General features: G+C 40.0%; 5 protein-coding genes across 8 annotated transcripts in view; 4 read left to right on the top strand and 1 right to left on the bottom strand.

Moving 5' to 3' along the window:
- The window catches only part of LOC105695374 (lysine-specific histone demethylase 1A), a 202,940-nt gene extending 188,040 nt beyond the window's left edge, over positions 1 to 14,900 (top strand). The window contains exons 11-14 of the mRNA XM_012416887.2: positions 12,436 to 12,728; positions 13,057 to 13,269; positions 13,524 to 13,734; positions 14,425 to 14,900. Coding sequence (XP_012272310.1) covers positions 12,436 to 12,728; positions 13,057 to 13,269; positions 13,524 to 13,734; positions 14,425 to 14,609 — 902 coding nt within the window. The 3' untranslated portion in view covers positions 14,610 to 14,900. The remainder of the gene's footprint in view (positions 1 to 12,435; positions 12,729 to 13,056; positions 13,270 to 13,523; positions 13,735 to 14,424) is intronic.
- A 635-nt stretch (positions 14,901 to 15,535) lies between these two features.
- Positions 15,536 to 20,143, top strand: LOC105695382 (transmembrane channel-like protein 7). Of its 3 annotated transcripts, none has more exons than XM_012416899.1 (3): positions 15,536 to 15,790; positions 16,882 to 17,123; positions 17,255 to 20,143. In XM_012416899.1, the coding sequence occupies exons 1-3, from the start codon at positions 15,688 to 15,690 to the stop codon at positions 19,163 to 19,165; spliced, it is 2,256 nt and encodes a 751-aa protein (XP_012272322.1). In that variant the 5' UTR covers positions 15,536 to 15,687; the 3' UTR covers positions 19,166 to 20,143. The 3 variants fall into 3 exon arrangements, with proteins under 3 accessions (XP_012272322.1, XP_012272321.1, XP_012272323.1); XM_012416898.1 differs by lacking the exon at positions 15,536 to 15,790 and adding an exon at positions 16,331 to 16,508; XM_012416900.2 differs by lacking the exon at positions 15,536 to 15,790 and adding an exon at positions 16,692 to 16,798.
- LOC105695383 (ribonuclease H2 subunit C) lies at positions 19,876 to 21,224 on the bottom strand. 2 transcript variants are annotated; one of them, XM_012416901.2, is made up of 3 exons: positions 20,863 to 21,224; positions 20,502 to 20,734; positions 19,876 to 20,267 (listed from the first exon to the last, which is right to left on the bottom strand). In XM_012416901.2, the coding sequence occupies exons 1-3, from the start codon at positions 21,020 to 21,022 to the stop codon at positions 20,232 to 20,234; spliced, it is 429 nt and encodes a 142-aa protein (XP_012272324.1). In that variant the 5' UTR covers positions 21,023 to 21,224; the 3' UTR covers positions 19,876 to 20,231. The 2 variants fall into 2 exon arrangements, with proteins under 2 accessions (XP_012272324.1, XP_012272325.1); XM_012416902.2 differs by having other exon boundaries at positions 20,875 to 21,224.
- Positions 21,225 to 21,498: 274 nt separating this feature from the next.
- Positions 21,499 to 25,735, top strand: LOC105695401 (putative uncharacterized protein DDB_G0282133). The gene is made up of 4 exons (XM_012416933.1): positions 21,499 to 23,903; positions 23,992 to 24,696; positions 24,769 to 25,006; positions 25,095 to 25,735. Exons 1-4 carry the CDS (start codon positions 21,601 to 21,603, stop codon positions 25,356 to 25,358), a joined length of 3,510 nt encoding a protein of 1,169 aa, XP_012272356.1. The 5' UTR covers positions 21,499 to 21,600; the 3' UTR covers positions 25,359 to 25,735.
- A 295-nt stretch (positions 25,736 to 26,030) lies between these two features.
- Positions 26,031 to 27,558, top strand: LOC105695302 (ATP synthase subunit s, mitochondrial). Its single transcript, XM_012416753.2, has 4 exons — positions 26,031 to 26,381; positions 26,704 to 26,909; positions 26,967 to 27,129; positions 27,287 to 27,558. Exons 1-4 carry the CDS (start codon positions 26,284 to 26,286, stop codon positions 27,393 to 27,395), a joined length of 576 nt encoding a protein of 191 aa, XP_012272176.1. The 5' UTR covers positions 26,031 to 26,283; the 3' UTR covers positions 27,396 to 27,558.
- Positions 27,559 to 27,770: the final 212 nt, after the last annotated feature.

The raw sequence follows: 27,770 nt of genomic DNA, 5'->3' as shown, positions 1-27,770 counted from the left end.
AACTCCGAGGATTTGCCCCTCAAGGCTCGAGTACGCACATAAGCTGAAAGTACCTACAATACGATGGAAGCACAAATTCCGTAACCGTGGGTACATTCTGGGTGTAACTTTCGCAGGCGAACTTCTACATTTTCATAAACACAATTCCTGGTATTTCCGACAAAAAAAAAATCCCCGCGAAAAGCGGAGAAGCGTAGCACCGAAACGCAAAGTGGTTAGGCGGACTCTGCATCAGGTGGCGGCGGATCCTCGTTGCTACCTCCCATGATTGCTTTTTCAAGAATTAACTGACTATCTATAAAAACTCGGCGGACACGGAAGCAGCTCGTAAATAACGAAAATGATGGCTTCGGTTTAAATCCATCGAGTGGCCCTTTCGAGGTAGGTGGTCATTGGTAGTCCCGACCAGTTCCCGGATAGTCCCGTCCGTCTCGGGTCTCGTTGCTCTTTCACGCTTCACACATTGTTCCCTAATAGGGGCACGACCGCGTTTAAAGGAAGGGCACGAATAACCTGCATCTGGAAGGTTCCTACTTACGTATAATATAAGAGCAAGCCGATACCATCGAAATTCGCTAGGTGCACCGCGATATCGCACGTTCCGCCGTATCTCGGGTGTGCATCGACGGTATAACCGTGATTACCGCTTCCGTGAACGCGACTGCACCCCGACTCGCGATGCCGCGTACTCTCGGTCAGAGCTGCGGGAAAATTAATTAATTTTTACATTATACCCACTCGGGTTACAATTGATTTTTTCCCTTAATAATTTGACATCCCGCCTTATCTGGCTCGTACCATCGCCGCGTTACGGTGTGCCGTCATTACCGCCCCATGAACGGTCCCCGGGCACGGAGGTGCACTTCTGCTAGGAACCGATACACGGCACGCCGTTCTTCGGGGTACACGCTCCAAATTATACCGCACGCACGTCATCTGGTCTCGACGAGTCAATTAATCTTTTTGCGATTGCGAAAAACGAGGAATCTTACAGTATCGCGAAAAGCTGCTAAGAGTCGACGGGGAGGAACTTGTCCAGGACTCGTGAACCGTGTACGGGTACTCTGATAAAAAGATCTGGATTTTTTATCAGAGAATGTCGCAACGTGTGTTCGTGTTCCTCGCTTTGCATCTATGGATTGAAAACTGCGGTATCGAGTCTCGAACTTCGGACGGTAATTTCAGTGTCGGATTTCGATTGCTAATCGCGAATTCGCCATATCAGTGGACCCTGCTCTCGGTCTCGGAAATAGGACTAAAAATTGCCATCGGAATAGAAACGCGCTTCGGCCCTCGATACAAATCGAGATTCGCCATCGAGCGCTCTCGATTCTCCTCCGAAAGCAGAAACGCATTCGCGAGCCCCACGGTCGCGGGCCAGTCGTTATTCGCTCTGTCCTCCTCCACAAGCAGGATCGTAAATTATTTTCGAAGCACGCGCTCGGGACGGGCCAACTAGTATCGCCGTCCGAGGGTTTATGCTCGTCACTCGGACACTTGATAACTCTGCGAGCGAGGATCGCGAGGGACTTCGAAAGGGCAACGGCGGCGCATTGTAGAGCGGACACTTTTTCAGGCCGAGCTGAAAGTTGCAAATCTTGTCGTGCCAAACCTCGCTCGGGCCTTTGCACCCCTGCCCCGTGTCCCAATCCCTGGCCCTCGTCATCTTTCCACGACGGGGGAATAAGTGCTCCACGGGGGTGATCGCCCCAATAAGACGAGAGGGCGCGCATGAATCACTCGTCCCTCTCGAATTTTATTGCGCTCGAAAAAGCGGACCTTGCACACCGCACGTTTTTCAATTTCTACCCCCGCTCCTCTCTGCATTTCTTTATGCATCGCGTCCAAAGACTATAAGTACTTCTCCAGCCACAACCGGGGTTCTGCGATCCTAGGCGATTAAACGTGCTCCCACGTGCGAAGAAATCACCCCTGGAAGAGTGTAAAGAGTCCTTGTCTCTAGGCGAAATGCAATTGTCATAATCTCACTCTCTAGAGCAGGCCTTATCCGGAGAGAAATACTCGGGGACATTAACTGTAATTCCATTTGCCCTAGACATACTCTCTCGACACTCCAACCACTGCCGTTTGGTATGGTCGTTTCACCTACTTGCACACGATAACATTGCGTTGCACCTTCGATTCCCGCCATTTGCATATATGGACCATTAGGTGACATCCAAGGATGCCGTGAATGGGATTATCCTTTAACTCCCTCTTGAAATCCACTACAGCCAGTGCCACGAAGTTTTGTTTCGTTCTTCCTCCCTTCCCCGCACCAGGGATCCTTTTTCTTCGGGTACAATAATTTATAGAACCACTGCTAATAATCTCTAGCGTTGTCTCCGTATCGCTTGACAAAATACCAATGAAGGGCTTCAAGGCAGATCGGCACTGAACCTGCCACAGGAGGAAACTACCGTAAACGTCCGGCAGCGACCATTAGGTGACATCCCAAGATGCAGTGAATAAGATTATCTACTAACTCCCTCCTGCATCCGCTGCAGCTACTGCAACCAGAGTACAGAGATTTACTTTGGCCGTTCCTTCTTTGCGCGCGGCTTATTCTTACTCTTATCCTTCGCGTATAGGTAATCATTTATGGATCAATCGGTGAAATAGCCGGCGTCTTGCGTACTTTCATATCGAAGCCCCGATCAAAGACATAAAGATAGACCGGAGGAGAACTCGTCGCAAACTGCCATGAAGGTTGCGTTTCGACCATCAGGAACTATCCCAGTCGCCGTAAACCCGACTTCCTGGGTGCCAGGACCCTTTACCCATGCACGTGTGCAGCACTTCGATGGATCCTCGCGAGGAATGTCCTCGGCCCGTTAAGGTGAAGTGAAACACGTCGAGGAACTTGATCAACGTCGATAAAGAAGATTTTCCTAAATGCCTACGTTGCCGTCGTTGGTTTTTATATTGACAGCTAGGTCGAATTATATTGTGTATTGTACCAAATGGCATATTCCACCTGTCGTTTTCGTACAATAATTATAAAGAAATCGAAGTAAAACTCCAGAAATCCTCTGGATTCATGCCTTCTGGGGCCCCAATTGACTGCGGAGGGACCCCCTGCGCCATCTGTGATTTCCAGGTCAATTAAATTTTCACTCCGAGACCTCATATTACCACCGTTTTAGCACAGAAGCGCATACAACACTTTTTTTGCCTTTATCCCGTTCAAATGCAAGTTTATCGATTACCAGAGTGTTCTAAATTCTCGTAAAATTGTCCTGACCCTTTCGATTCTCATATCAGAGCCTTCGATAATTGTATATCGATCGAAATATGAGAGCTCGACGCCGTTTTGGTTCTGGTCTGGGCTGAGTTAAAAAATTCTTTTGAAAAATCCAAATTTTCAATGTGTCAGGACAATTCTTAGATGATCAGGAGTGACGTGTCAAAGTTTCGGACAGTTTTGTCTAACACCCTTAAAAAAAAATGTTGTATTCGAATCGACTGATTTGAAGGATGTTTCACTTCACCTTAACGACGAGGACATTGGGTCCGATTTCGCGAGTGTCCTTTAAGGGCCAAGAATCGAAGCGGACTCCAGGGACCAACGCGAAAGAAGCCGTAGCGTAAATTGAAAGACGGCATGACCGTCTTGTTGCGTTCAAAAAGGCAATTTGCGGGCTTGAGATACGGCCTATATATTACGAGAACAGCGTCGCGAGATAGCCCGGTTGATAGCGAGACTCTTTACCTTACGGAGACTTATCGCGCCTCACCGGGCTCCCTACGTTCCGCGAATCCAGCCTCTCGGTCCACCGGCGAACCGGTGCAAGCTCTGTGCCACCGTAAATGCGTTTCTGGTGCGACTCGCAGCTCCTTTATGGCCCGGAGATGGTTCTCCTCTCGGTTCGAGCCAGTTCGGGCACCTCGGTCGTTCGCCCTGATCGCATTTTCGATGCCACCGTAGGTAATACTTCGGTCGAGTCCTCGGCACCGTTCGCTCCTAGGACCAAGGGAGTCCACTGATTCATCTTCGGTACGCTTTCCTCTCTAACAAACAGTTCGTTGTCATCGGAACGCCAAAGGAAAACGAATAATTAAAAATGCCCCCTAATTCCTAGGAACACAATTCTCAAGCTTGTACCAATTATTTCTTTTCCGCGCAAACCAGTAGATTCGCATGACAAATGTTGCATCGTTGCAAAGTCGCATCATTGGTCAACATTTGAAAGTCGTACACGAAAGTGTCTGTTTTGCGTGCGAAAGTTGATCGGATGAACTCGGAAATCGGGTCCCTGGAGCGTAATCGTTTCGGGGTCCTTAAGGTGAAGTGAAACACGTCGAGGAACTTGATCGACGTCGATAAAGAAAATTTTTCTAAATGCCTACGTTGCCGACGTTCGTTTTTATATTGACAGCTAGGTCGAATTATATTGTGTAGTGTACCAAATGGCATATTCCACCTGTCGTTTTCGTACAATAATTATAAAGAAATCGAAGTAAAACTCCAGAAATCCTCTGGATTCATGCCTTCTGGGGCCCTAATTGACTGCGGAGAGACCCCCTGCGCCATCTGTGATTTCCAGGTGAATTAAATTTTTACTCCGAGACCTCATATTACCACCGTTTTAGTAAAGAAGCGCATACAACACTTTTTTTACCTTTATCCCGTTCAAATGCGAGTTTATCGATTACCAGAGTGTTCTAAATTGTCGTAAAACTGTCCTGACCTTTTCGATTCTCATATCAGAGCCTTCGATAATTGTATATCGATCGAAATATGAGAGCTCGACGCCATTTTGGTTCTGGTCTGGACTGAGTTACAAGATTTTTTTGAAAAATCCAAATTTTGAATGTGTCAAGACAATCCTTAAATGATCAGGAGTGATGTGTCAAAGTTTTGGACAGTTTGGCCTAATACCCTTAAAAAAAAGTGTTGTATTCGAATCGACTGATTTGAAGGATGTTTCACTTCACCTTAAACCCACGATCTCGCGCGGAGTGGAACGTAATCTGTACTCTAGGCTTGGAAATTCAGATTTTCCGATCCATCTCCTTTTGTCGGTGTTTCTCGAGAAGTAAACCTATTTTGGATTACAATTGGGATTTATTAAGTCACGCGGAACTGGCGCGGTAGTCCGGTCAATCGCTCGACGATATACCCGATGGTATCTGTATAAGAAACTGGGTATAAACTCCTTAATCTTATGGGAAGATAACTAAACCCCGTAAATGCGTTTCCGTAACTATCTTCTCGTTTATGAGCGGAACGTTCATTCACTGACTCACGCGATCTCTAGCTGGGTTCTTCTTGTCGTTGGTTGGGATTTTCTCAAGCCGAGCTGAAATCCATTCGGAGTGAATACGAAATTTACATCCAGCTTTCGTACAATTTAAGTCGTCGAACTTTAACCCAACGACGGAAATGATTTTCCAAGCCAGAAACTCGCTTGATTTATAATTGCCTACAGCCAATACAGATATTGTAAATTGTTTAACGCGCGTATTATTTAAAATTTCAAGTAAGTTCAAATGATAGAAAGTGCAAGGTGGGTCCTGAGACTATCGATCCGATGGTAGCGAGTGTTTCAAAAAGACTGGGCATCGTTTCAAGATACCAGATAGGATGTGGCTGGCGTTCTGCTGCAAAAGCACTTTTCACCGCTTCTCGTGTAATAACTTGTAGTAATATCCACTGTAGGGCAACGCCATTTTTAATATTAAAAGACAGCGAAGTCAGTCTGCAAGTTTAATATTTCCCTCCCATTCGCCTTCTAGAAAAGGTTCGTTCGTTTCAGTCAAATCGACTATTGCCTCCTGGGAAATCCTCCCAGAAAATTCCGGTGTTCCATGTATGGAGAATATGCTTAGCTTCCGCTAACCGTACCTAACTTGAATAGTATTACCATAAGATATTGGAAACGCATCTCTCTAGACATCCGTTTGTATATCAAGGGGTAGCACAGTAACTATTTAAGACGAAAGAAACAATTACTTGTATAACATCTGTTACCGAATTCGCATATACGGTCCTCATTCTTAATAACAAATTTATAATTAATTATATCTTAATAATTCTACACTACCATTATTAGGATGCACTGGTAGAAGTTTAGTCTCCCTGATGTTCATCCTTGATTAATGAATCCATTTTCAAAAAAAGGCAAACGTCATTCTCATTATCAGGAAAACACAAAATCAGTCCACGCGTTTATTCCTTCGTTTTCACTTTCTTATCAAAGAGCTAGGATAATGAAATTCCTCTGGACTACCACTTCGTGAAAAGACCTTCAACGACGAATCGTCCGATCGTTTCTCGTCGTTCTTTGAAGATCGCTCTCACGCATGAACCAACATTCGTATTCCGTAACATTAAGGAAGGGAAAAACGAAAACGTCGGTACATGGAGCTTTATTAAAATAAAGTGCTGAATGCGACAGTAATTGCGACAGCCTCTGACGGGCTTCTCACTTTTTCCTTTTCATCTTACCCTCCGGTGGATTAAACGTTGATTAAATGATATTTGCCTTGATGCTGCCTTACGGAGTAATCGCTCTTAATAACACCCGTGCATGAAAACGCATGATATCGGCCATGCAATATTCCACGACGAGTACCTAAGACGATGTTAACAAGGACCGGCTCGTTTTTTCTATATTTTTTTTTTATTTCGTTAGGACACTCTTGGACGTCCTTGTCGAATGAAGGTCCTGTCCAGCTCACAAAGACGTCAACCATGTCGGGTTATAAAAATCGGGACACGTTTCCTCAAAATGGGGCCATTTAAGTCGAGGAGGAATTTGTTAACCCCTTGCGCTACAATGACGAGCTAGACTCATTCGGCTAGAATATTTCGTAATTAAATCGAAACGCAGGGGTTAATGCGTCAAATTGTAACGATTGTGTTTTTATTAATGGCGTCAAGACGTCAATGATACTTACAAGGGTACTTTATTTACTAGTTAAAAATAGGATTGACAGGATCGACGCGAAATATGAATGTGAAGTTCGAGTCCTTAGGCACGAACCAATCGGCTCGTATCGTTAGGTCGTCGTTAGGTCGTCGTTCGGTCGTCGTTACGTCGTCGTTACGTCGTCGTTACGTCAGAGCCAGCTGGGAGAGTCAAAGGATCGATCTCCGAAATAAAGATGGCGCGCGTCCGATTTAACCGGGCGGCGACAAAGCGTAACGACGGCCCCTTATAACGGGCCCGAGCTTAAGAGTCGCGCGTTATCCATCGAATGCCTGGGAGGGCTCGACCGCGGCCAGAGTTGGCAAAAAGCGAGTTCGTTGAACCCCCGCAAGAGTTCTGCCACTTGACTGTTTCAGTATTTGACCGTTCCCTAACACGAAGCTCGGGTTCGACTCCCGCCGAGCGACAGAACGCCATAAGCAACCAATTTAAATGTAAATTGAAAACCACCGTGGCATACAAATTATTCGACTCAGCGTCAAAATATACTGCTAGCCAAGATCAAACATAAGGCGGTGCCGGGTGGGGGCAAGAGGCGAGACGGAGGTGCAAAGTGACAGCGAGATAGAGAGAGAAAGCCCCCCGGATAGACGGGATCCCCGTTCCTGGCGGATTAACTCCCTTTCCTCTCCTTTTCCCTGTCGCGAACTTCGGGACTCGCTTCTTTTCCCCGGCGGGCTCCCTTTTGTTGCCGCTCCACCGGACGGAGAGACAGGGAGACCGAGAACGCGAGAGAGAGAGAGAGAGGGAGGCCCTTTTTTGCGCGGTCATTGGTAACAGATTTATAGCGCGTACCTATTTACAGTCCTGATTTATGGCCCGTATCTATAGTTCCGTACGCACTGCGTCCAGGTAACGAGTTTGCCCAATCGTTAAAACCGATCCTCCGACTAAGAGGCGACGCTAAGCGAGACTTGCCGCCCCTATGACCGAGTTAATAAGCTACGAGCCATCCGACCTCGCCGAAACAATCCCTCCGTCCTTTCGCGGCCACCTGACGACTTCATGAAATCATTTTTCTCTTTCCTTATCCCCCTCCTCTCGCGGATACGCTCCTTACCGTGCGGCGAGCGTTAATTATGAAAAATGAATCGTGGTATTCTAGAACCGTAAATGCACATTTCATTCATAAAATCTCGAAATCCACCAAAACGACTGGAAGAATGGAAGCGGTCTGACGGAACTCGTTTAACACGTTCACGCCGGCGCGTACCACCGGTGGCTCGCGCTTGATTGCGCCATCGGGCGGCGNTGAAAAATCCAAATTTTGAATGTGTCAGGACAATTCTTAGATGATCAGGAGCGATGTGTCAAAGTTTCGGACAGTTTGGTCTAATACCCTTAAAAAAAAGTGTTGTATTCGAATCGACTGATTTGAAGGATGTTTCACTGCACCTTAAACTCGACAAAATATTTTACTTTCCCCCCATTGTTTATTATAGCTTGAAATAAGTCAACGTGATCGTGTAAATATCACGCAGCCAGTCATTCTAATTGTAGACGGATACGACGGACACTTGCATTTCCTCGGAAACGTAACGTCGTCTCTCTTCGCTCCGGCTACACCTGAATGAAGGAGAGCTCTGAATGAAATGCCTCTCGCATTGCTGAAGGATATTGCGCGCATGCATGACCTACACTTATGCTTATGAAAATCGCTAATACCGGGAGAGCGAACATTGATAACTATCTGAATTGCAGCCGAGAAGTTTGATTCGTTCCACGATCGACCATTGCCTCAACGTATTATCTCACCGACCACGTTTCTCCATCTGGTGCTTTTCATAATCGAATCAGCTGTTCGAACGATTCGTGCGTTATGTATCAATTGATACAATTCGCCGACAGACCGTTCCCTCAGCAGGTACGTTCCAATAACACGTCATTTGTAGAAACGATTTGCATCGATAATAATGCTCGTTCATCGTTAACATCTTGCTCGAGTGCAGATCGCGGAACTTTCACCGATCTGCAGCCTGATCGATGTCTTATCTACCCGTTAAGGTGAAGTGAAACATCCTTCAAATCAGTCGATTCGAATACGACACTTTTTTTTAAGGGTATTAGACCAAACTGTCCGAAACTTTGACACATCGCTCCTGATCATCTAAGAATTGTCCTGACACATTCAAAATTTGGATCTTTCAAAAAAATCTTTTAACTCAGTCCAGACCAGAACCAAAATGGCGTCGAGCTCTCATATTTCGATCAATATACAATTATCGAAGGCTCTGATATGAGAATCGAAAGGGTCAGGACAATTTTACGAGAATTTAGAACACTCTGGTAATCGATAAACTCGCATTTGAATGGGATAAAGGCAAAAAAAGTGTTGTATGCGCTTCTTTGCTAAAACGGTGGTAATACGAGGTCTCGGAGTGAAAATTTAATTGACCTGGAAATCACAGATGGCGCAGGGGGTCCCTCCGCAGTCAATTAGGGCCCCAGAAGGCATGAATCCAGAGGATTTCTGGAGTTTTACTTCGATTTCTTTATAATTATTGTACGAAAACGACAGGTGGAATATGCCATTTGGTACAATACACAATATAATTCGACCTAGCTGTCAATATAAAAACGAACGTTGGCAACGTAGGCATTTAGAAAAATTTTCTTTATCGACGTCGATCAAGTTCCTCGACGTGTTTCACTTCACCTTAAACTTGCTACGTAATTGGTAAGCATTGCCGGCATATTCATTTATCCTCTAGAAACTGTCAATTTTCAACGCCGACGATGACAAACAAAGACTCAAGTGGGCGCAACAATTATATTGGATTTTTGGTCGAAGGACTCTTTCCACTGTCCGTGCTGAATAAATAACTCTTTTTAGTCGTCGGCGGGGAGAAACGCGTAACGAGTCGGACCGGGATCACCTTGGTCGGATAATCCGTTATCTTAATAAGTTTTTCGATTCGGTACCGCGGTGGCAATAAGTAATGGGAGAAAATTCAAAGAAACGCGGCGTGCATCAAACCCTTTCCCTTCGTTCTTTCTTTTTTTTTTCTTTTCCCCTCCCGTCGAAGATCGAACAAGCCACCGTCCGATGCGACGCCTTCCTCGCGAGCAAGTGCGGAGCAGAATTACAGGCAGTAAATACTCGCCGAAGAGAAACAAAGGGGAGGTCGGAAATATTATAAATAATGGTGTGTCGAAACGTCTCTATTTTTAACTCACGATTGCCTGTCCGCGGCGGGCAAACCGTGGAGTTATGCGTTTCACAGTGCGCACCGTAAGGGCCACGAATCTTCGAAACTGCATCGCGTAGGTGCCGCACCTTTCGCGAGAAGACATATTGAAGTACGGACGATATATTCCCCTTGAAATTACAAATACACTTTTAGCCGACCGGAGAAAAAGGATGAAGCATCCTTATTCGACATGATAGATCGGCCTCGGGACCGCTGCGGTATTGGAATCGTGCCTCCACGGGCCTCCTTCAAATTAGTCAACTTCGTTTAATTTCGGAATTTATATCGGGAACGCGCGGCCCCTCTCGCCCCTTTTTATTTCAGAAGGCGCATTCGTAAGCTCAAGGATCAAGCCTTTTATTACCGTTTAACTCCTCGGCGAGGTTTTAACATCGATGAATTAAGAAATTACGGAGCGCTACGCTGCCGGATTCGCACGAGACGCTGGCGCTCACTTAATTCAAATTGAATTAAGCTTTGCGAGGGGACACTCTCTTTGATCTGTTAAGTTACTCCGTTTAGACGGGCGCCATTCATTTCGGAATTCGACTCACAATGCCAGGAGGATTTTAATTAACAGACGCAAGCGAGTTCGCCGTGCGGACTAGAGGATGGAAAAACTCGGTGGAGGCCGCTTCAATCCGAGTTGGTAAACTTAATAAAGTAAATGCATTTGTGTTTTTCCGCCTGGGTGCCGAATTATTATGGATTAGGAAGATTAAACGTGGCGCGATTTTTCATTTTTTATAGTCCTTTCCTACCGCTTCGCCTATGGTATATTTATAAACCGATTAATTAAATGGCAGGACTAGGCAAAGCTCGTGCATCGCAAATGACGTACTTTCTACCACTTTGGTCGTGACCGTACTACAGCCTCGTTACCGTTTACAAGTGTAATGTCAAAGCGAAATTGCACCCCTCGAAATAAGTCCTGTTGTTGACAGTTCACGAGTCTGACAAGTGTTAGAAACCCTTTGGGGGAAGAACTTTCTAGACGTTCGAATGAATCGAGCTCCTCGATCGAAGCAGCATCTTTGGACCACCACCGAGTCTCGCCATTATACGACACTTTACGGTGTTATTTATCTTTACGCGATTTCTCGGCGTATATCCATTTGCTAATAGGATTCTCGGAGAAATGATTGCCGTGCAAGCAGTACGCGAAGAAACGGCTCCGCGGGAAATAAATTGGCTGGCAATACTGGTAGAAACCGAAATCAAAAAGCTCACGTTACGAAACTAAGGAAGAATGAACGCGTAGAGGCTTATGATTTAATTCCACCGAAGGTATTTCAAATTTCTCGCAACTTAGAAAAGTTCAATTCATAGGATATTAATTTACAGCCCCCCTGAGCGAGCCTGAAAATTTTTCATCGCAATTCTGCTTTCTTTATGGAAGAGGAAATTAATCGCGCCTCGTTCTCGCTACCGTTGCTCCTCGAGCCATTATTTCATCTATATTTCGTAAATTGATACTTTGCGTCAACTTGTCATGTCGCGTGACTAATATCTTTCAGAATATGGTTGAAACAGCGTACACGGTAAATTTATGTCCCGAAAATTGCGCTCGAAGGTAGCATGTAGGTAATTTCGCCAGAGCCAAATGGCAGTGTACACGATACTCTCATTCGCTAGGGTTTGCTGAGCACAAATTATCACCTATCCGTAACTTATGAACCGCAACTGTATTGTTATAATGCGATAAGTGGTATGCGACGTATATGACCCATTATCCATGAAATGGTCCACACGTCTGATATATATCACAGTTGCGTTCCAGTTATGTTTCAGAAATGTTGCAGCAATATTCCGTACCGTATATAGTTAACCGCATTCGCATGGGCTTGGAGAACGCTCTAGTTAACCAAAGTAGATGCGGATTTCAACTATACATTTGCAACTGTTGCCCCGATTATGTAGACACATCCCCGGGGCTTGAAATAAAGTTCTCGGCCGATCGCTCGCCGTCGATTATATCCTCGTTTGTGCGCAATAATTTCCCCCGGGGTTCGTCTAAAAATTCCCTAATTGTATGTAATTTATTTTCATCCCGGCCCGGGCACACTGCAATCGCGTGACACGTAATTACAGGCTGTTTTTCTAAGCTCACGACCCAGGAATTATGGCGTATTACCCGATAGGTATAGCCCCGGCCAACTGGACTTTCGTATACTTCGGTCAGATTGTCACGAATTCTGTACATTTAGGGTGGAGTGCCAACTGATGACAAATCTCTGCAAAATGATATTCTGCTTTGACCCTTTCCCCAACCACTGCCACGGTAAATTAATTTAGTGTTAATATTTCAGTTCGCAATGGCTACTCTTGCGTCCCCGTCGCGTTGTCGGAGGGACTGGACATCCGGCTGAACGTGGCCGCCAGGGTAGTGCGTTATGGCACAAACGGGGTTGAAGTTTGGGCTGCACCTTCCCGAAGTCCACACACCACTCACACTGTGTACAAGGCTGATGCAGTGCTAGTTACACTTCCTTTGGGTGTCCTCAAAGCGTCGGCTCCGCCTTCCGCAGTTGCGTTTAATCCTCCACTTCCGGACTGGAAGTCTCAAGCGATCCAGAGACTTGGATTCGGCAACCTAAATAAAGTAAACCTAACCACTTCTCGTTACCCTTAACTTCACCGAGGGGAAAGAAATATTTTGCCAATTCGCAGAGTACTTATTTCACTCGAATAAACCCGTTTAAATCTGCCGCTGGTGATACGTATTTTTCTCAAATATGGCAACGAATTTCAATTATTTAGCGTTGGCAAAATATCACCTCGTCCACGTCAAACTCTCTGTACGTTGAGGAATCCAAAACGGTTAGGCCACATTCAATCGGGAATAGAAAATAAAGCCGGTGAACGACATCGGGACGGCGGACAAAAGTCTCAATTTAGAAAACCGATATCGCAAATTTCTTCCCCCACAGGTCGTGCTCTGCTTCGAGCGGATTTTCTGGGACCCTACGGCGAACCTTTTCGGACATGTCGGCAGCACGACCGCGTCCCGAGGTGAACTCTTCTTATTCTGGAACTTGTACAAAGCGCCCGTCCTTTTAGCCCTTGTTGCCGGGGAAGCGGCCTGCGTCATGGAAAATGTCAGCGATGACGTTATCGTTGGTCGTTGCATAGCCGTCTTAAAGGTGAGCTCCATTACGAACTCTTTCTTTTATCCGTTAACTTTTCCTGCAGCTTAGCAATCCAAATTCGGACTGGAAAAGGTCCTCGGTGCGCCCCTTCCCTTGGAGCATCGTAAAAACTTTTCAACTCCGGATGCTTAACCTACTTTCATAAAAAGTAGCATGAAAATGTAATCCCTAGTACGCGAGTGCACCTCCTCCCTGGTAATATTCCTTATCACGTGAGGATTATCCGGTATCTCTCGTCTCTCGAACAGGGTATTTTTGGAAATCAAGTGGTACCGCAACCCCGGGAAAGTGTCGTCACAAGATGGCGAGCCGATCCCTGGGCTCGAGGATCGTACAGCTTCGTGGCCGTCGGTAGTTCAGGAAGCGATTACGACCTCCTTGCGGCACCGGTTGCGCCACCAACGCCGTCGAATCAACCTCCGGGTGCACCAACTTCGCAACCGCGAGTTTTCTTTGCGGGTAAGTACCCTAAGACCGCGATCTGTTATTACGGCTAATAATCGCTGGCATACTCCGAAAGAACAAACTGATCCGCCTTCGGTTAACTTCGTCTTGAAGATAGATAAATAAACCACTTACAGCGTGAAAACTGCACAATTCCATTTCTCCTCGAATTAAGATAAACGTTTACGACATTCTGTTCGCCATTTAAGCCTCAAAAGTGAACCATTATACATTTATGATGAACTTCGGGATAAATTTCTAGTTCTGTAACATCGTATCGGAAGTCTATAAAATCTTATAAAAAAATGAGTGGGCTTACGTCTCTTAAATTTATAACATCTGTTATAAATGTTCTTCGGAAATATCATAAAATTAGTATACCATGTCTGAATAAAACTTCCAATAAAAATGAATGACAAAATTCCACCTTTTTTTTTTCTTTTAACGGCGCAGCAATTGTCTGTATTTCTTCGGGAATTCATTTTCATCGCACAAGACGTAGTAATCCTTAAAAGACGAATCAATTTGACCAATCTCGTCTCTGGTAAAAATTGAGTAAATGGCTCGGGGTGAAATGAGCGATTCAACTTTACCGCTCCGGATGAGTTTGTGTAGGAGTGAATCAAGCCGCCCCGTAGAGGACTTGAACGACTTGGCAAGTGCCGGTTTCCGGGAATTCCCCGAGCTTTTTAATTTGCATTTCAGGAGAGCACACAATTCGCAATTATCCAGCCACGGTACACGGGGCATTCCTGAGCGGACTTCGCGAGGGTGGACGAATCGCGGACCAGTTCTGCGGAAGTCCTTACGCACCCCCAAACGTGCCGACCGCCGCTCCGCTGCCAACGGGAGTGTCGGCTTCCACGCAGAGCTCCGGCACGGCACCGTAGCAGCCTCATTCCCATTATCATTTACTCATTTGCATAGCCTATCACGCAATCCTTGCCTGGCCGCGGCTTATTATGCATACTTCGATTTTAAGGAGACTCGTTATAAGAACAACTTTAAGTATTTCGTGACAAGGCACTTAGTAATAAAGAAGTCCTATCTTACCAAAACTCGGGAGTTATCGCTTTGTCATTCCTAAGCCTCGATAATGGTACTTCCCCTTGTTGCCGTTGAAATCAGAGAACGATATTAATCCGACTCCGCGTCTGCTGAAACAAACGCAATGCATCAGCACTTAGTCGACTGTTACTCGATGTTAATATTCATTTATAAGTAAGTCAAGATATTGTATTTAAACATAATTCCTATACTTTGTAACCCTACCTGGATATGTATCACAAATTGTACATATTTTCGTAGAAAGATACTTTTCCCCCCAAGTTATGTAGCTTTTCCTGTCGGGACTCCATATAGTCCATGCTGGCGCCATCTCTGCGCGACTCCGGTAAACCATTCGTCTCTGCGTTTACCGATGTCGGGGAATATTAGAAATATCGATAGATATGTATCTTTGCTGGTAAGTTGAAAAAATAAGGAATCACGGGTTTTGATACTAAACTATTAGGTTGAGGAATAAGTTCCCGCCGTTTGGGTAGTATACGCCCAATATTGCAGTAGGCCTTTTCGTACTATGTTTAGACGACGATGCAACATTTTCCTTAAAAAATGGCCAGAACGAAAAGTTCGCTCATCGACGTGCACACGCCATCGCATCCTGTGCTGCTCTCGTATGGAGATTTCCTGCGACTTATATATTTTACGTGGCGCCGTCTGACAGCCGAGTACCAAGTATCGCGTCTGACTTTTGAATGAAAATTTCTCTAATTGACATTCTATGATCACCAGTGATCACAGCCAATATCGTCGCTGCAGTTGTCTGCTAAGTTTGACGTATTTCAATAACAAGATGCCGGAGTGCATTTTAACGAGAGGTTTCGAGCTCTCCGCAATGCGTTACTTGGGAAACGCAAGGGTTATGAATTCTGTAACTGGTTAAAGTCAGTGTAAAATTCGTCGGGAATGTTACTCAAAATCATTGTGTCCGAGAATAACCATACTCAAGACTTCGATCTCTCATGTGTCACCGAGTTTATATATGAAGTCTCCATACTAATTTCTTACGGTAAATCCCGATAAGTCTTACGTCCAATAAGTCCAATAAGTCAATAAGCCAAACGCCCAGGTGAACAGTATTCTCAATTTCTGTGATAAAGCCTGTACTCATGCAACAACGAACGTCACTTTTAAGTTTAAAATCCATAATCACTCCATAAAAAAGTCATTGTAGTTATGAATGAACGCATGCATGTCTGGCGAAATACGATTAAAGGAATCGTACATATATTTAAAAAAAGTAATCGTGTAATAGAAGGTACTCGTATTTACCCATGATCGGATGAAAGCCAAAGCTTCTGTCACAAAATGATTGTATTATAATAACGCAGTGTAAGTGAAACCGTTTAACGAGAACAATTGCCCATTGCAAGGCGTTCAAAAGTTATTTTACATACATGGAATCTTTGCCAGCGTTAATATATATAGACGATGAAAGCAATGAAACTGTGTCACATGTTTATTAGCCAAAAGTAGTTTTCTGCATTAGATTACTCTAATTGCGTAACTGAAAGTAGCTGTATCGCTAAGCAGTCAAAGAGTAATCGAAATGTCTGGAGGTGAAAGAAAAAAACGGGGTGCGAACAAAGGTCAGGGATGGGAAGAAGCAGGTGCTGAATTCTATCAAGAGAGTTATCCAGCAGCTATCGAAGCAGATCTACAGCAGGCTTTACAAAGAGATCCTTCGCATATAGCTACATTGCTCCCTAGCAAAAAGTCTCGAGTCGGTAGGAATTTTTTTCATGATCATTCTTACTGTCATTCGCAGAATTCTAATTTTTAGTCGCTCCGATTTTATCTATTTTAGGACCATGATATATATCTCATGGTATTTTCATTTCATTATTAATGTTTCTTCTATTTGTATTAATAAGTAGCCATTACAATCATTTAAATTTTACTTTCTACTACATTCATTTTATGTTATCAAAATACTATTTTAATATTACAGAAGATAGACGTGTTCAATCATTCAGTAAGATATACGGGAAACTATCAGTTCTTTTATGAAAATATTGTCAGTATTTAAATAAAAAATCTACAGAACACAAACATAAAATATGGGAAATATTAGGATTAATATTTATTATTTTACTTCAGCTACATCAAAAAGAGTACGAAATGAACCTAGAACGACATTGCGGAGACGAACGAGCACGCGTTCTCGAGGTGCAAGCACAGCTCGAAGAATGTCTACGAACATTCATGACACTGCCGTGGCTATGTTACCTGACTTATCTGAAAATTTATCCAATGAAGAGCGTACGTGGGAAGAAATAATGCAAATTAAAGCCATGCCTATTTGCATGGCTCAGAAGATGCAGCTTAAAAATCAATTACAGGTACTTAAACAAAAACTGTGTTAGAATGGTTATCATAAAATGGATATGATACATTTGATGATCATGATCTATCCAGTGTACATGAAATAACCAGGAATAATTGTAATAAGACATTGAAACTGTTTTTCCAGAGTGCTACAAAATTAAGATTGCAAGGCTTTGAGCAGTTGAAATGGCGGCGCAGGAAAGCATGGCAGCAATTTCGTATAAGAGTAAAAGAAACTTATTCGAAAATGGAACTATGGACTACGAGTCTAAAAAAAATTGGCGGTAATTTCGGTGTAGGCATCGTAGCCTATTTTCTATTTATAAAGTGGTTGTTATTTTTGAATGCCGCGATTTTTTCCATTATTTTTTCATTCGTTATACTACCCACTATTGTATTAGAAAAACCCGAAATCGAGCTGTGCACAATCAATAGTAGTTACAGCATATCTTGCTGTTCCGAAATGTATTCAAATGTGTCCAACGAGTCGAACAGTATCGATAACTCGATGCAAGATAGTAGCTTCCTAGAGAATACCTTGCTTTTCTATGGAATGTACACGCATCAGATTCATGGAGTTAATGGCAGTGATATTTACTATAATTTGCCTTTAGCATATATATGCTCCATAATTGCCATTCTGATTCTTAGTTTAGTGGTCATTGTAAGATCTGCTGCTAAGGGATTTAAAGAGAGAGTCGTCGAAGGAGAAGGACAGATCTATCAGTATTGTAACTTAGTTTTCGGAGGTTGGGATTACTGCATTAACAACGAGAAGTCAGCATCTATAAAACATAAGGCTGTATATAACGAAATTAAGACTCTTTTAGAATCTGAAAGATTAGAGGAGGAAAGACAGAACTGCACAAGGGAAGAAAAAACAAAGCTGTTTTTTATACGACTGATTATCAATATCCTCATAGTGTCGATATTGGGTACATGTGGGTTATTTATTTATTATGTCACGACGTCATCCTTTAACCGAGTATCTCCACCAATTTTTATAAGCGATTACGATATGACATACATATCGTTTGGCAGAATTATTCAATTGGTTATCGAATTCCTACCATACATCTGCATAGTTGGCCTAAATATAATGGTTCCATTTTTACTAAGATATCTTGTTACGCTAGAAAAATATAGTGCTCCATTTCTTGTAAAAGTGACTGTACTCCGAACTATCTTGCTGCGTTATATTTCTCTAGTGATGTTACTTACTAGCTTGTACAAGTTTATTAGTGACACACTTGATGAAAATGAGTGCATCAATATTACTAACAGTAGACTTTTATGTTGGGAGACGTTCGCTGGACAACAATTTTTTAAACTGTACATTACTGACTTTTTCGCTCAGTTTTTTGTTACGTTTTTTATAAACTTCCCAAGATCGCTAATAGCTCGTCATACTGAAAACAAACTTATTCGCTTTCTTGGTGAACAAGAATTTGACTTATCGAAGCATGTAATAGATGTCGTCTATTCTCAAACGGTATGCTGGCTTGGTACTTTTTTTGCGCCATTATTACCACTAATAGCCATTATTGCATTATTTTTATTGTTCTACATTAAAAAATTCACTTTTCTAGTTAACAGTACACCTTCTAATCAAGTGTACAGAGCGAGCAGGTCCAACTTATTATTTATGTCTATTTTACTGGTTTCCTACATTTTTATTATGATTCCACTTGGCTTCATCATTGTTGAACTAATTCCTTCTAAGTCGTGTGGACCTTTCCGGGGACTTAGCAGTGCATGGTCTTTATTAATCTCTACATTCTCACATTTTCCAGACTGGCTTCAATCTTTTTTATATTTCTTGGGAACCGCCGGATTTGGTGTACCCGCATTTGTGATACTTTTATTACTTTTATATTATTATTACGCTGTATCTGTAGCTAACAAGCACATGGTCACAGTTCTGAAAAATCAACTGATTCTCGAAGGCCATGATAAACAATTTTTACTTAATAGACTTAGTGCTTTCATTAAACAACAGCAAGAACAGGTGAAATACCATCAAGACCAGACTCATGATTTAGGCACATTCACATAAATTCCGCAAATTTACAGTTTTAAATATTTGTAGTAGCTCAACAAACTCTTATACATTATTAATTATTTGCATATGATTTGAACAAAATTGAATTTTTATTATGTTTGTTTTATGAAAAATTTTCGATACAGTATCCTACTTTAAATTATTTGAGATGAGCTATTTTGTTTTGAACCTTTGGACAGTTCTTTACCAAAATGATAAATTAAACCAAATAAATTCTGTTTTTATAATCAATATCTTTGCACAGGCTTTCAGTACAATTCTTGCCATAAGTGATTTTTATTTGTAAATACATGAATTATATATAACTTACATTATTTAACTATGAATAGAGAACATGTTCTGAGTATCATTATTTGTTATAAATTCTATGTTTGAAAATAGAATAGTCAGAATGGAGGATCTTACAGATACTGATTTATAAAATGAATTAATCGGCGAACATATCCCAAAAGTTTTAACACATTTCTTATGACTCCTACCACAATTTTACTATTACTTTTGAGGAATAAAAAGACTCTCAAGCATATACTGTATTGACTTACTTAATAATTGTTTCATTATGATACATAATAATCTTTAAGTTTATAGATGAATTATTAAATAATTAGATCATGTATCAAAATACAGATGTGATTAGAAGTAGGAGCAACATTCACAATGCATTTCATTGGACTAGAGACACTGGACCTATAGTAACAATTTTCTTCCAAGCGAGTCAATTTTATTCAACACGTTTCTTTAATCAAGTGTTTATGTATCATCTTGAAATATAATATGTAGTTTACAATCGAGATTGTGATCTTTTAATAGATGTTCATGCATATATAAATATCTGTAGTTTTTTGTACTTGATAATTATTAATGATAATTAACGTTACGTGGTATTAATGCCATTATTTAAGTCGCAAAAAAGTACTGCTGTAAATAAAGAGTTTCTTTGGGCCTCTTAATGCAAATAAATATGCAACAATCTGTATCCTGTTTTATTGTTAGTTGTAAGAAAAAAATATGAATTCACATAATATAATCACCTAATGACATCATCATTTCTTGTGAGCTGTTATTTGACATCTGTATCATCTATGGTTGAATGAAGCTGTAAAAATAATAATACAACTTTTATGATTGCCATAGGACTCGGCTTTATTTAAAACAATTGTATTATTACTTGTTATCGCTTAGTCAATTAAAATAGATCATTTATCAATTTAATTTACTGACTATCCATACTAAAAACATATAGACAAGCATTTATCTAATATATTGTTAACGTATACATTTTTTACTGTGCTTTCCACCAAATGTTATTAAAATGTATAATTATATTTACCGCTTCGGCAATATCTATCCAATCCAATGCACCAGCTAGGGCATCATTTTTAGAAGGAATCTTATCGTAATTCCAGTAAGTAAATTGTGAAAATGATCCCGTACAATATAAATGACGTTCCTTTCCTTCACATTCTGGTTTTTTACGTTCATAGAATGTAATTCCCTTATAGCCCTCAGGCACTACCACCTTTTTACCCTGAAGTGGATAGCCACGAAAGGAAGCACTAAAATCTGCAATTTCCAAAAAGAAACTTGTTACAGCAACAAAATTTAATATCAGTTGATTTTGAAAATCGGCATTAGATATATGTTACGTTTATTAATACTTGTCATATTGTTTAGGTATGGCAGTACTTAACCTAGAAACTCACAGTCGTCTCCGTCATTTCGAATGTACGGAGTAAAGTAAGAAGATACTTTTGCCGCCTCATCTCCGTTAATTTTACAAGGCATCAAATGCAAAACGGATTCCTTTTCGCCTTCGATAAATTCACTTTTTATGTGCAAATGTACCGCCATTTTTTGCGATTTTATGATCTACCCCCTTCTTGCAGCCACAATAAAAATTAAAACAAAAATGATAAATTCTGTTAGCTACTACTCATTTCATAAACTATAATATGTTATACACTTAACGAAATTCACAGTCGTGAAATGCTACAAAATAACGCAGGGAATTTAAAACAATATTATGAAAACGTCCGATGGTTTCATTCATCACTACCAGGAACGAGGAATAATATTTCGAAATTTCCCACTTATTCTTAGGCTGATATTTCATTAACGCTACAGCGAGAAGCGACGGACCGACGAAACGCGAATGAGACGTCCTGATTGGCTGAAGGGAAACAACGGTATAGGGAATTTCCGGCGTACGTTCACCACAGTCAATCAAAACTTATTCGCTTTTCGTCGCTCCGTCGCTTCAGCGGTAATGAAATATCAACCATAAACTAGAGATATTTAGACTTCGCATTGCAGTGGACCCGCTATTACTCGTTATGTTGATTTCAGAAATGACAGACACGATTTGTCAAAACGTGTATGTACACATAGTAAAAATCAAATGTAATTATTAACTTAAAAATGCTTCAAGGATGAGTTCTAATAAAAGAAAGATCATTAAAGATGATCGAGGTGAAAAAGATAGTCTCAAGCATCGACGGAGTTCGTTAAAAGTTAACCTTAGTGACACTTCAAATTCATCTGAATTTGAGGAAGAAAGCAGGAGGAAATTCCATCTTCCGCATATGCCAACTTCTGTTACCGAGGATATAGATAAAATACAATATCCCAAAGATGACTTATTGAGAAATATCACAGTTCGCAAAAGTTCCAGACGTATTGCAAGTAGACGTTATAATACACGTAATCATAGTAACGATAACATTGGAAACACAAATGTTTCCAATGAAGAGAATAGAAATGAAAATGATTCCAGTGTAGAAGAATCAATTAAAACTAATGTAGCATCCAAAACAAGTATACAAACGACGGAAAGAATTCGTAAGCTACCCAAAGTTACCCAAAATCTTAGCATAGTTTTAATCGATATAAACAAGAAAGAGAAATCTCAGGGTAAGATTTGTGAACAATTAAAGAATGCAATTTTACAGAAAACTAGAGAACTATTTGATAAACAGAATGAACTTTCAATAAAAACTGCCGATGTATTGATCGGGGCAAATAATTCATCCAAGAGTTCAATGTTAAATAATCGGGTACCTCTTATTAGCAGAGATGAAAGAAATGTTTTACGAGATACTCCTTCAAATTATTTGACAGCCGAGAATCATTTAAACACTATTCCTGAGAGTTGTACAAATGGTGATGAAAGCATTATTAGTACACCTAAAATAAATTGGAGGAACAGGCAAAGTGATTCTTCTGTATCTTCTGAAAAAACTAATTCTTTAAGGAAAAAACTATTTTCCAATGAAGATGATTTAGCCAGCTCACCCGCAAATCAGAGAGAAACTAATCATGAAAATGAAAACATATATAAGAAATCAGAAGTTCATTCTAATAATGGTACCAGCCCAATTTTAAGTGGAAATGGTTGCTCCAATCGATTATTTGGATGTACTCAAAATAGCAATAGTCCTATATTAAGTTGTGGTAGTACTACTTTGAATCGCACAAGATTGTCGCACTTGTCTCAGAATGTGTTTACTAATTCATGTAACATTGAAACAAACAAAAAGGTATCAGATCCTTACAGGAGTGCTAAAAATCTATCAAATGGCACAAGAACATCAGTATCGCGAATACAAACTAAAGAGAATTTATTTCTTGGATCTCCCATTACTTCTTCTTCTTTAATAAAGAAATCCGTTAGACATGCAAATAGTAATGTGAACACTCTTGACAGCAAAGTAAACAGTAGTGATTGTAATAAATCTAATGACTCTGAAGATGATGAAAGGGCATATCATAAAACTATTACAGATGCTACACAAATCCCAAGGATCTGTGCAAGTAAAAAGGAAAGTAGAAATATTATGGAAAATAAATTAGGTAATGTTTCAAGTAAAAATAAAAGTAATAATCATAAAGAAGGAGAGTGTGTCTCAAGTTCAACCCGACATCACACAGTTCCTGAACAATCTACGAAGAGTCAGAATACTTACGAAGAAGTACCAATGGAGTTGACAACAGTTCAAGGAAAAATTATTTCTAATAGCAAGAGTTTGTCGAATGTGTTATCTGTTAGGGACACTGTTGTTAATGATGAACGCAGCAAAGAAGATAGTGACAGTACCATTCGAACCTCTTTGAACGTTAACACTTCTCTAGATCCAAATTTAGAGATACAAGAACCCGACGATTGTCTCAAAATTAGGAATAGCACAACTACAGTTCAAAGTTCATTGCAGGTCAATACATCTCTTAATCCTGTACATGATTCATTAAATCAAAGAGATCAAAATAAAGATAAGAATCAACTCACGAGAAAAAAGAGTGAAGATAGAATTCAAAACGATTCTTTAACCAATACCGATATACCATATAGTACAGAAACTGACCGAGAAAATGAATTTGTTTCCTTAGAAAATATTTCTATCATTGAGAGATTACGAAATATTTCTTTAACGAAGGAACGAATGTCAGAGTCTAATTCTACAAGTACAGATAAGAATAATCCAAAGAATGCAATAGAGGAAGGTTCTCATAATAATCAAAGTAGAGGAGGTAAACGTTCTTCTTCTTTTGGAGGGAAAAGTTACATTGAAGGAACACCATATCCTATAAGCCGATCGATGTTATTGAGATCACAATACAAATGTAGTATAACAAACGAAAATCAAAATGTACAAAAGACAGTTACTTTGGCCAATGAACAAGGAAGCTGCCAGCATGAATCTTCACATCATCTCATAAATAATGAAAGGCACATAAGGTATGTATATTTTATTTGTATTATAATTACTCTTATGGGCAGAAACGTAAGAAATTTAACTAAATAGTTTTTACTTAATTACTTTTAGTGACGGGGAAAAAAATGGTGAACAGGTAACTTTACGTACAAGTAGGAACCGATCACTAAAATTAGTTGATTCATCAATATTGAATTATTCAACATCTTCGAATGAATCAAGAAATAATGAATGTAGAGAACGTGTTATCATCCAAGATTCTATGAACCAACTTTCTTCCAATGAAAGTGAAACACCCTCCTATCCTGCCAACGTATCAAGAAAAAAGAAAGTCCTGAACCAAAAAAAAAAATTACTGCCTTTGCACGATAGCTCCCAACCAGTAGTTTTTAGTCCTTTAGAAAATAAATCTCAAACTCCAAGAAAGAGAAAGCCTAAAAATATATTCAATAAAGTAAATAAACTTCCTAAAAAACATGTAGTAATTAATGATGATGCTAAGAAGAAGGATACCGATAAAAGTAAAACAAATGACAACGAATTATTATTGCATATATATTCAAGCATCGATCAACCACAAAAAGAAAAACCTAAAAAACGTAGAAAAATCTTAAGTAAAAAAATTATAGTGAAGAAACCTATGAATTTAGATATATTAGATGAACTAAGAAATTGCTCAGCAATCACACAAGAACAGGCTGAAAATTCTGTGAGATTAGGACAGTCGTCGCAGGATTTTGAATCAAGCCAAAAAAATTCAAAAGATGTACAGAAAACTAAGGGAATAGTCATTGTTACCACAGGACTATCAAGAGAGTAAGATTTTATTAAATTAAAGTCACAGTACTATTCCTTGTAGAATATGATAAAATGTTTATATTATTATAGGGATAAAGGTACCGTGAAAAGAATAGTACAGACCATTGGCTCTGCTCAAATCGAAGCAACTGTAACAAGACGTACAACGCATGTCATAACTACTGGTGTGCGTACAATTAATTTACTTCGAGCTATTATAAGAGGCTGCTGGTTGATCAGTCTCGAATGGGTTTTTAAATCTTTGGAGTCAAGGCGATGGTTGAACCCAGAAAAATACGAATTAACTCATTTTTCTAAAGCTGTGCTTGTAAGTCTTCTAAAAACTAAAATTTGTCATTATAAGGTTGTACTTATTATATTCGTTAAAATACTGTGAATATTTGTGTTATTTTTAGGAGAATCGAAAGGATCGCCAGCTGTTTGGTGCATGCTTTGTTCCGGAGCTTTTTGCAACTTGTGGAGTGATATATGTACAGAATGGTACAACTCCACCAACACCAATTTTAAAGGAATTAATAAAGACTGCTGGTGGAAGAATCACTGAGGACCCACAAAAGGCCAAGGTGACAATTGGTCCCGATGGAACAAAAGAAATTTGGGTATTAGACTCTATAACAACTGGAATTTTACAACCTTTAAATCAATATCAAAGAAGATAAATCTATTTTATAGATTAATTTTGCACAAGACTAACATTTCATTGAATATTCATATACAGTAAACATGGTTGCTCAACACATACCAATATAAGATATATTATTGTAAAACACCATTGGTCCATTTTATTCTGAATTTTCTTATTTAGAGAATAACGGAATGACGAATCGTATTGACTAATCATAAAGTTTGAATTGTAGTTGCACTATCTTTAGATTTGAGACAATCCTTAATTTGTTGTATCTCTAAAATTTGATCCAGAAAAGTGTACACATTTTCAATGTACATACATATGTAAAACATGTGTATACATGAAATCTAATAATCCAGTAATGTAATTATCTAATAAGAATTGTATAATACTGCGAATATTTTTAAGTATCGGATAATTTTCTTATGATTTTATATTTATATGTATATATACATTGAGAATGTCTTAAATATTTACAAATATTACTATTGTACTTTGGAAAATGTAAATATACTTCCAATATAATTTTAAAATTATGTTGATCGTTGTGTTATGATGATTGTTCGCCGTCACTTGCCTGTCAATCCTGACAAAATGACAGAGAAAGGACCTATTGCATTTAAAATCAATTCAAAATATTGCATCATCTGATCGCCGTCTGCGCTTGCGCATAGTGTATATCAAAAACTATTCTAAATATGTAGCATGCAGTGTCTTATTCAAAATGTACTGCATATTAAAATGTATATAATATGGTATCAATTATGTACATCCGTACTTACCATCAATTTAAACATTGACAAGGAATTTGACACATTTACTAAAACGTAAAATGACCGCCACTTCCTTCCCGGTGAGTTCGTGCGGTTTCGTCCAGTTTCGTCCTTCCGTTTTTTACAACGTACATACCCTTCGTCTCTTGATCGTATTTTGTACTGTTCCGTTGAGCTAAGTACATGAAGTGCCTCGATGTTAAAAATGTGTCACGTGCTCTTTCAATTCGACTTCCAAACAAGCGTACCCTATTTCATTGGGTCACCCTTGTATTTAACCGGTACGCACTTCCCACTTTCAAAAATGAAAGAACGTAGTTTGTGTCTGGTCATTAAAGTGTTAACGTACTACTTGACAATGACAGGTCGCTGATCTTTCACTTGAATGTTTTTAAATTATTTTATTAATTATTCTTAACTACAGAAGGAAATAAAGCATCTTAGTTTGCCTTTGAACATATGAATGGAAATGCCGATGCTTTAATATACTGTTTATTTTAAATTATTATCTTGTAGATATTTAGGTGAAAGCTTAGCAACCTACAATGCATTAATTAATGTTAAAGTAAGTGACTTTGCATAAAGCCAATTTAATATTTTAAGCGTCGACGAAGAAAGACTTGCTAAACTGGGGCCCGACCGGGCCTGTGCAGAGTGGCTTTTGAGAAACGGAGCTGCGGTCCTATGGAAGAACTCAAATGAGTATATGGCTGATTACAATTCCTTACCACCAGAAAATCAGCGTTTCTACATTCAAGCTGTAGATGCTACAGATTCAGCAATTCACCATTCAGGCTTTCAACACTTCAGTCAGCATCGATAAACTAACATTACAATGATTATACTCTGATGTTGAATTTTTGCAGGGGGATGTAAATTTATTGAGGATGTTAAACTCATACGTTGCTCTTATGTAGAAGACGAAGCTCTACCAAAACTATCTTTTTTAAAAACATCTTTAACTCATCTTGAAATCTTGGATTGTGCAAACGTAACCGAAGAAGGTTTATTCAGCTTAAAAAATCTGTCGTACGTTAAATTACTACAACATAAATGAACCGCATTTTCTAGCTTGATGTAGTTTGTATAAGAGCATGAAAACACAATTCTGTAGTTACATTAAGTATAAAAATCAGTATCAGAATATATGAGGTATCAAAACATTTAGATAATTATTACATTTTAGGAATCTGAAAGTGCTGAAACTTGGAGGCATGCCATATGTTAAAAATAAAGATACTATTATGGACCAGCTGACAAAAGCTTTACCTCAGTGTAAACTTAAATATGATTAGCTCGGAATGTAGAAATTTGATATAGGTTTCGTCTATATTCGCACTTCTTTAATAATTGTATCTCTTTTTTAGATGACTTCGAAATCTGTAGAAAATAAAACACTCCCATCAACAATGCTCATTTAATGCCAAACAAACGGTAAATTTTGCCTTTTTCTTTTAATCTCAAGCATTCAATGTTTTCATGCAACCCTTATTCTACTTATTAAAATGTGAGACGTTCCAGAAAAAAAAGTCTCCATTAATAGCAGTAGAATTTGTTAACAGAATGCGTATAACAAAAAAAGAAATACCCTAGTGAAATAAAACACTGCCATAATGGCCCGTTAACTTTATCCGAAGAATTAAATCTACATTCTAAAATAATTCCCCTCC

This window comes from Orussus abietinus, unplaced genomic scaffold, assembly GCF_000612105.2.
Source record: "Orussus abietinus isolate OABI.00-Male unplaced genomic scaffold, Oabi_2.0 scaffold106, whole genome shotgun sequence".
Classification (NCBI taxonomy): domain Eukaryota; kingdom Metazoa; phylum Arthropoda; class Insecta; order Hymenoptera; family Orussidae; genus Orussus; species Orussus abietinus.
Note: the sequence above shows the minus strand (reverse complement) of the source record. Positions and strands in the feature narration are given on the sequence as shown.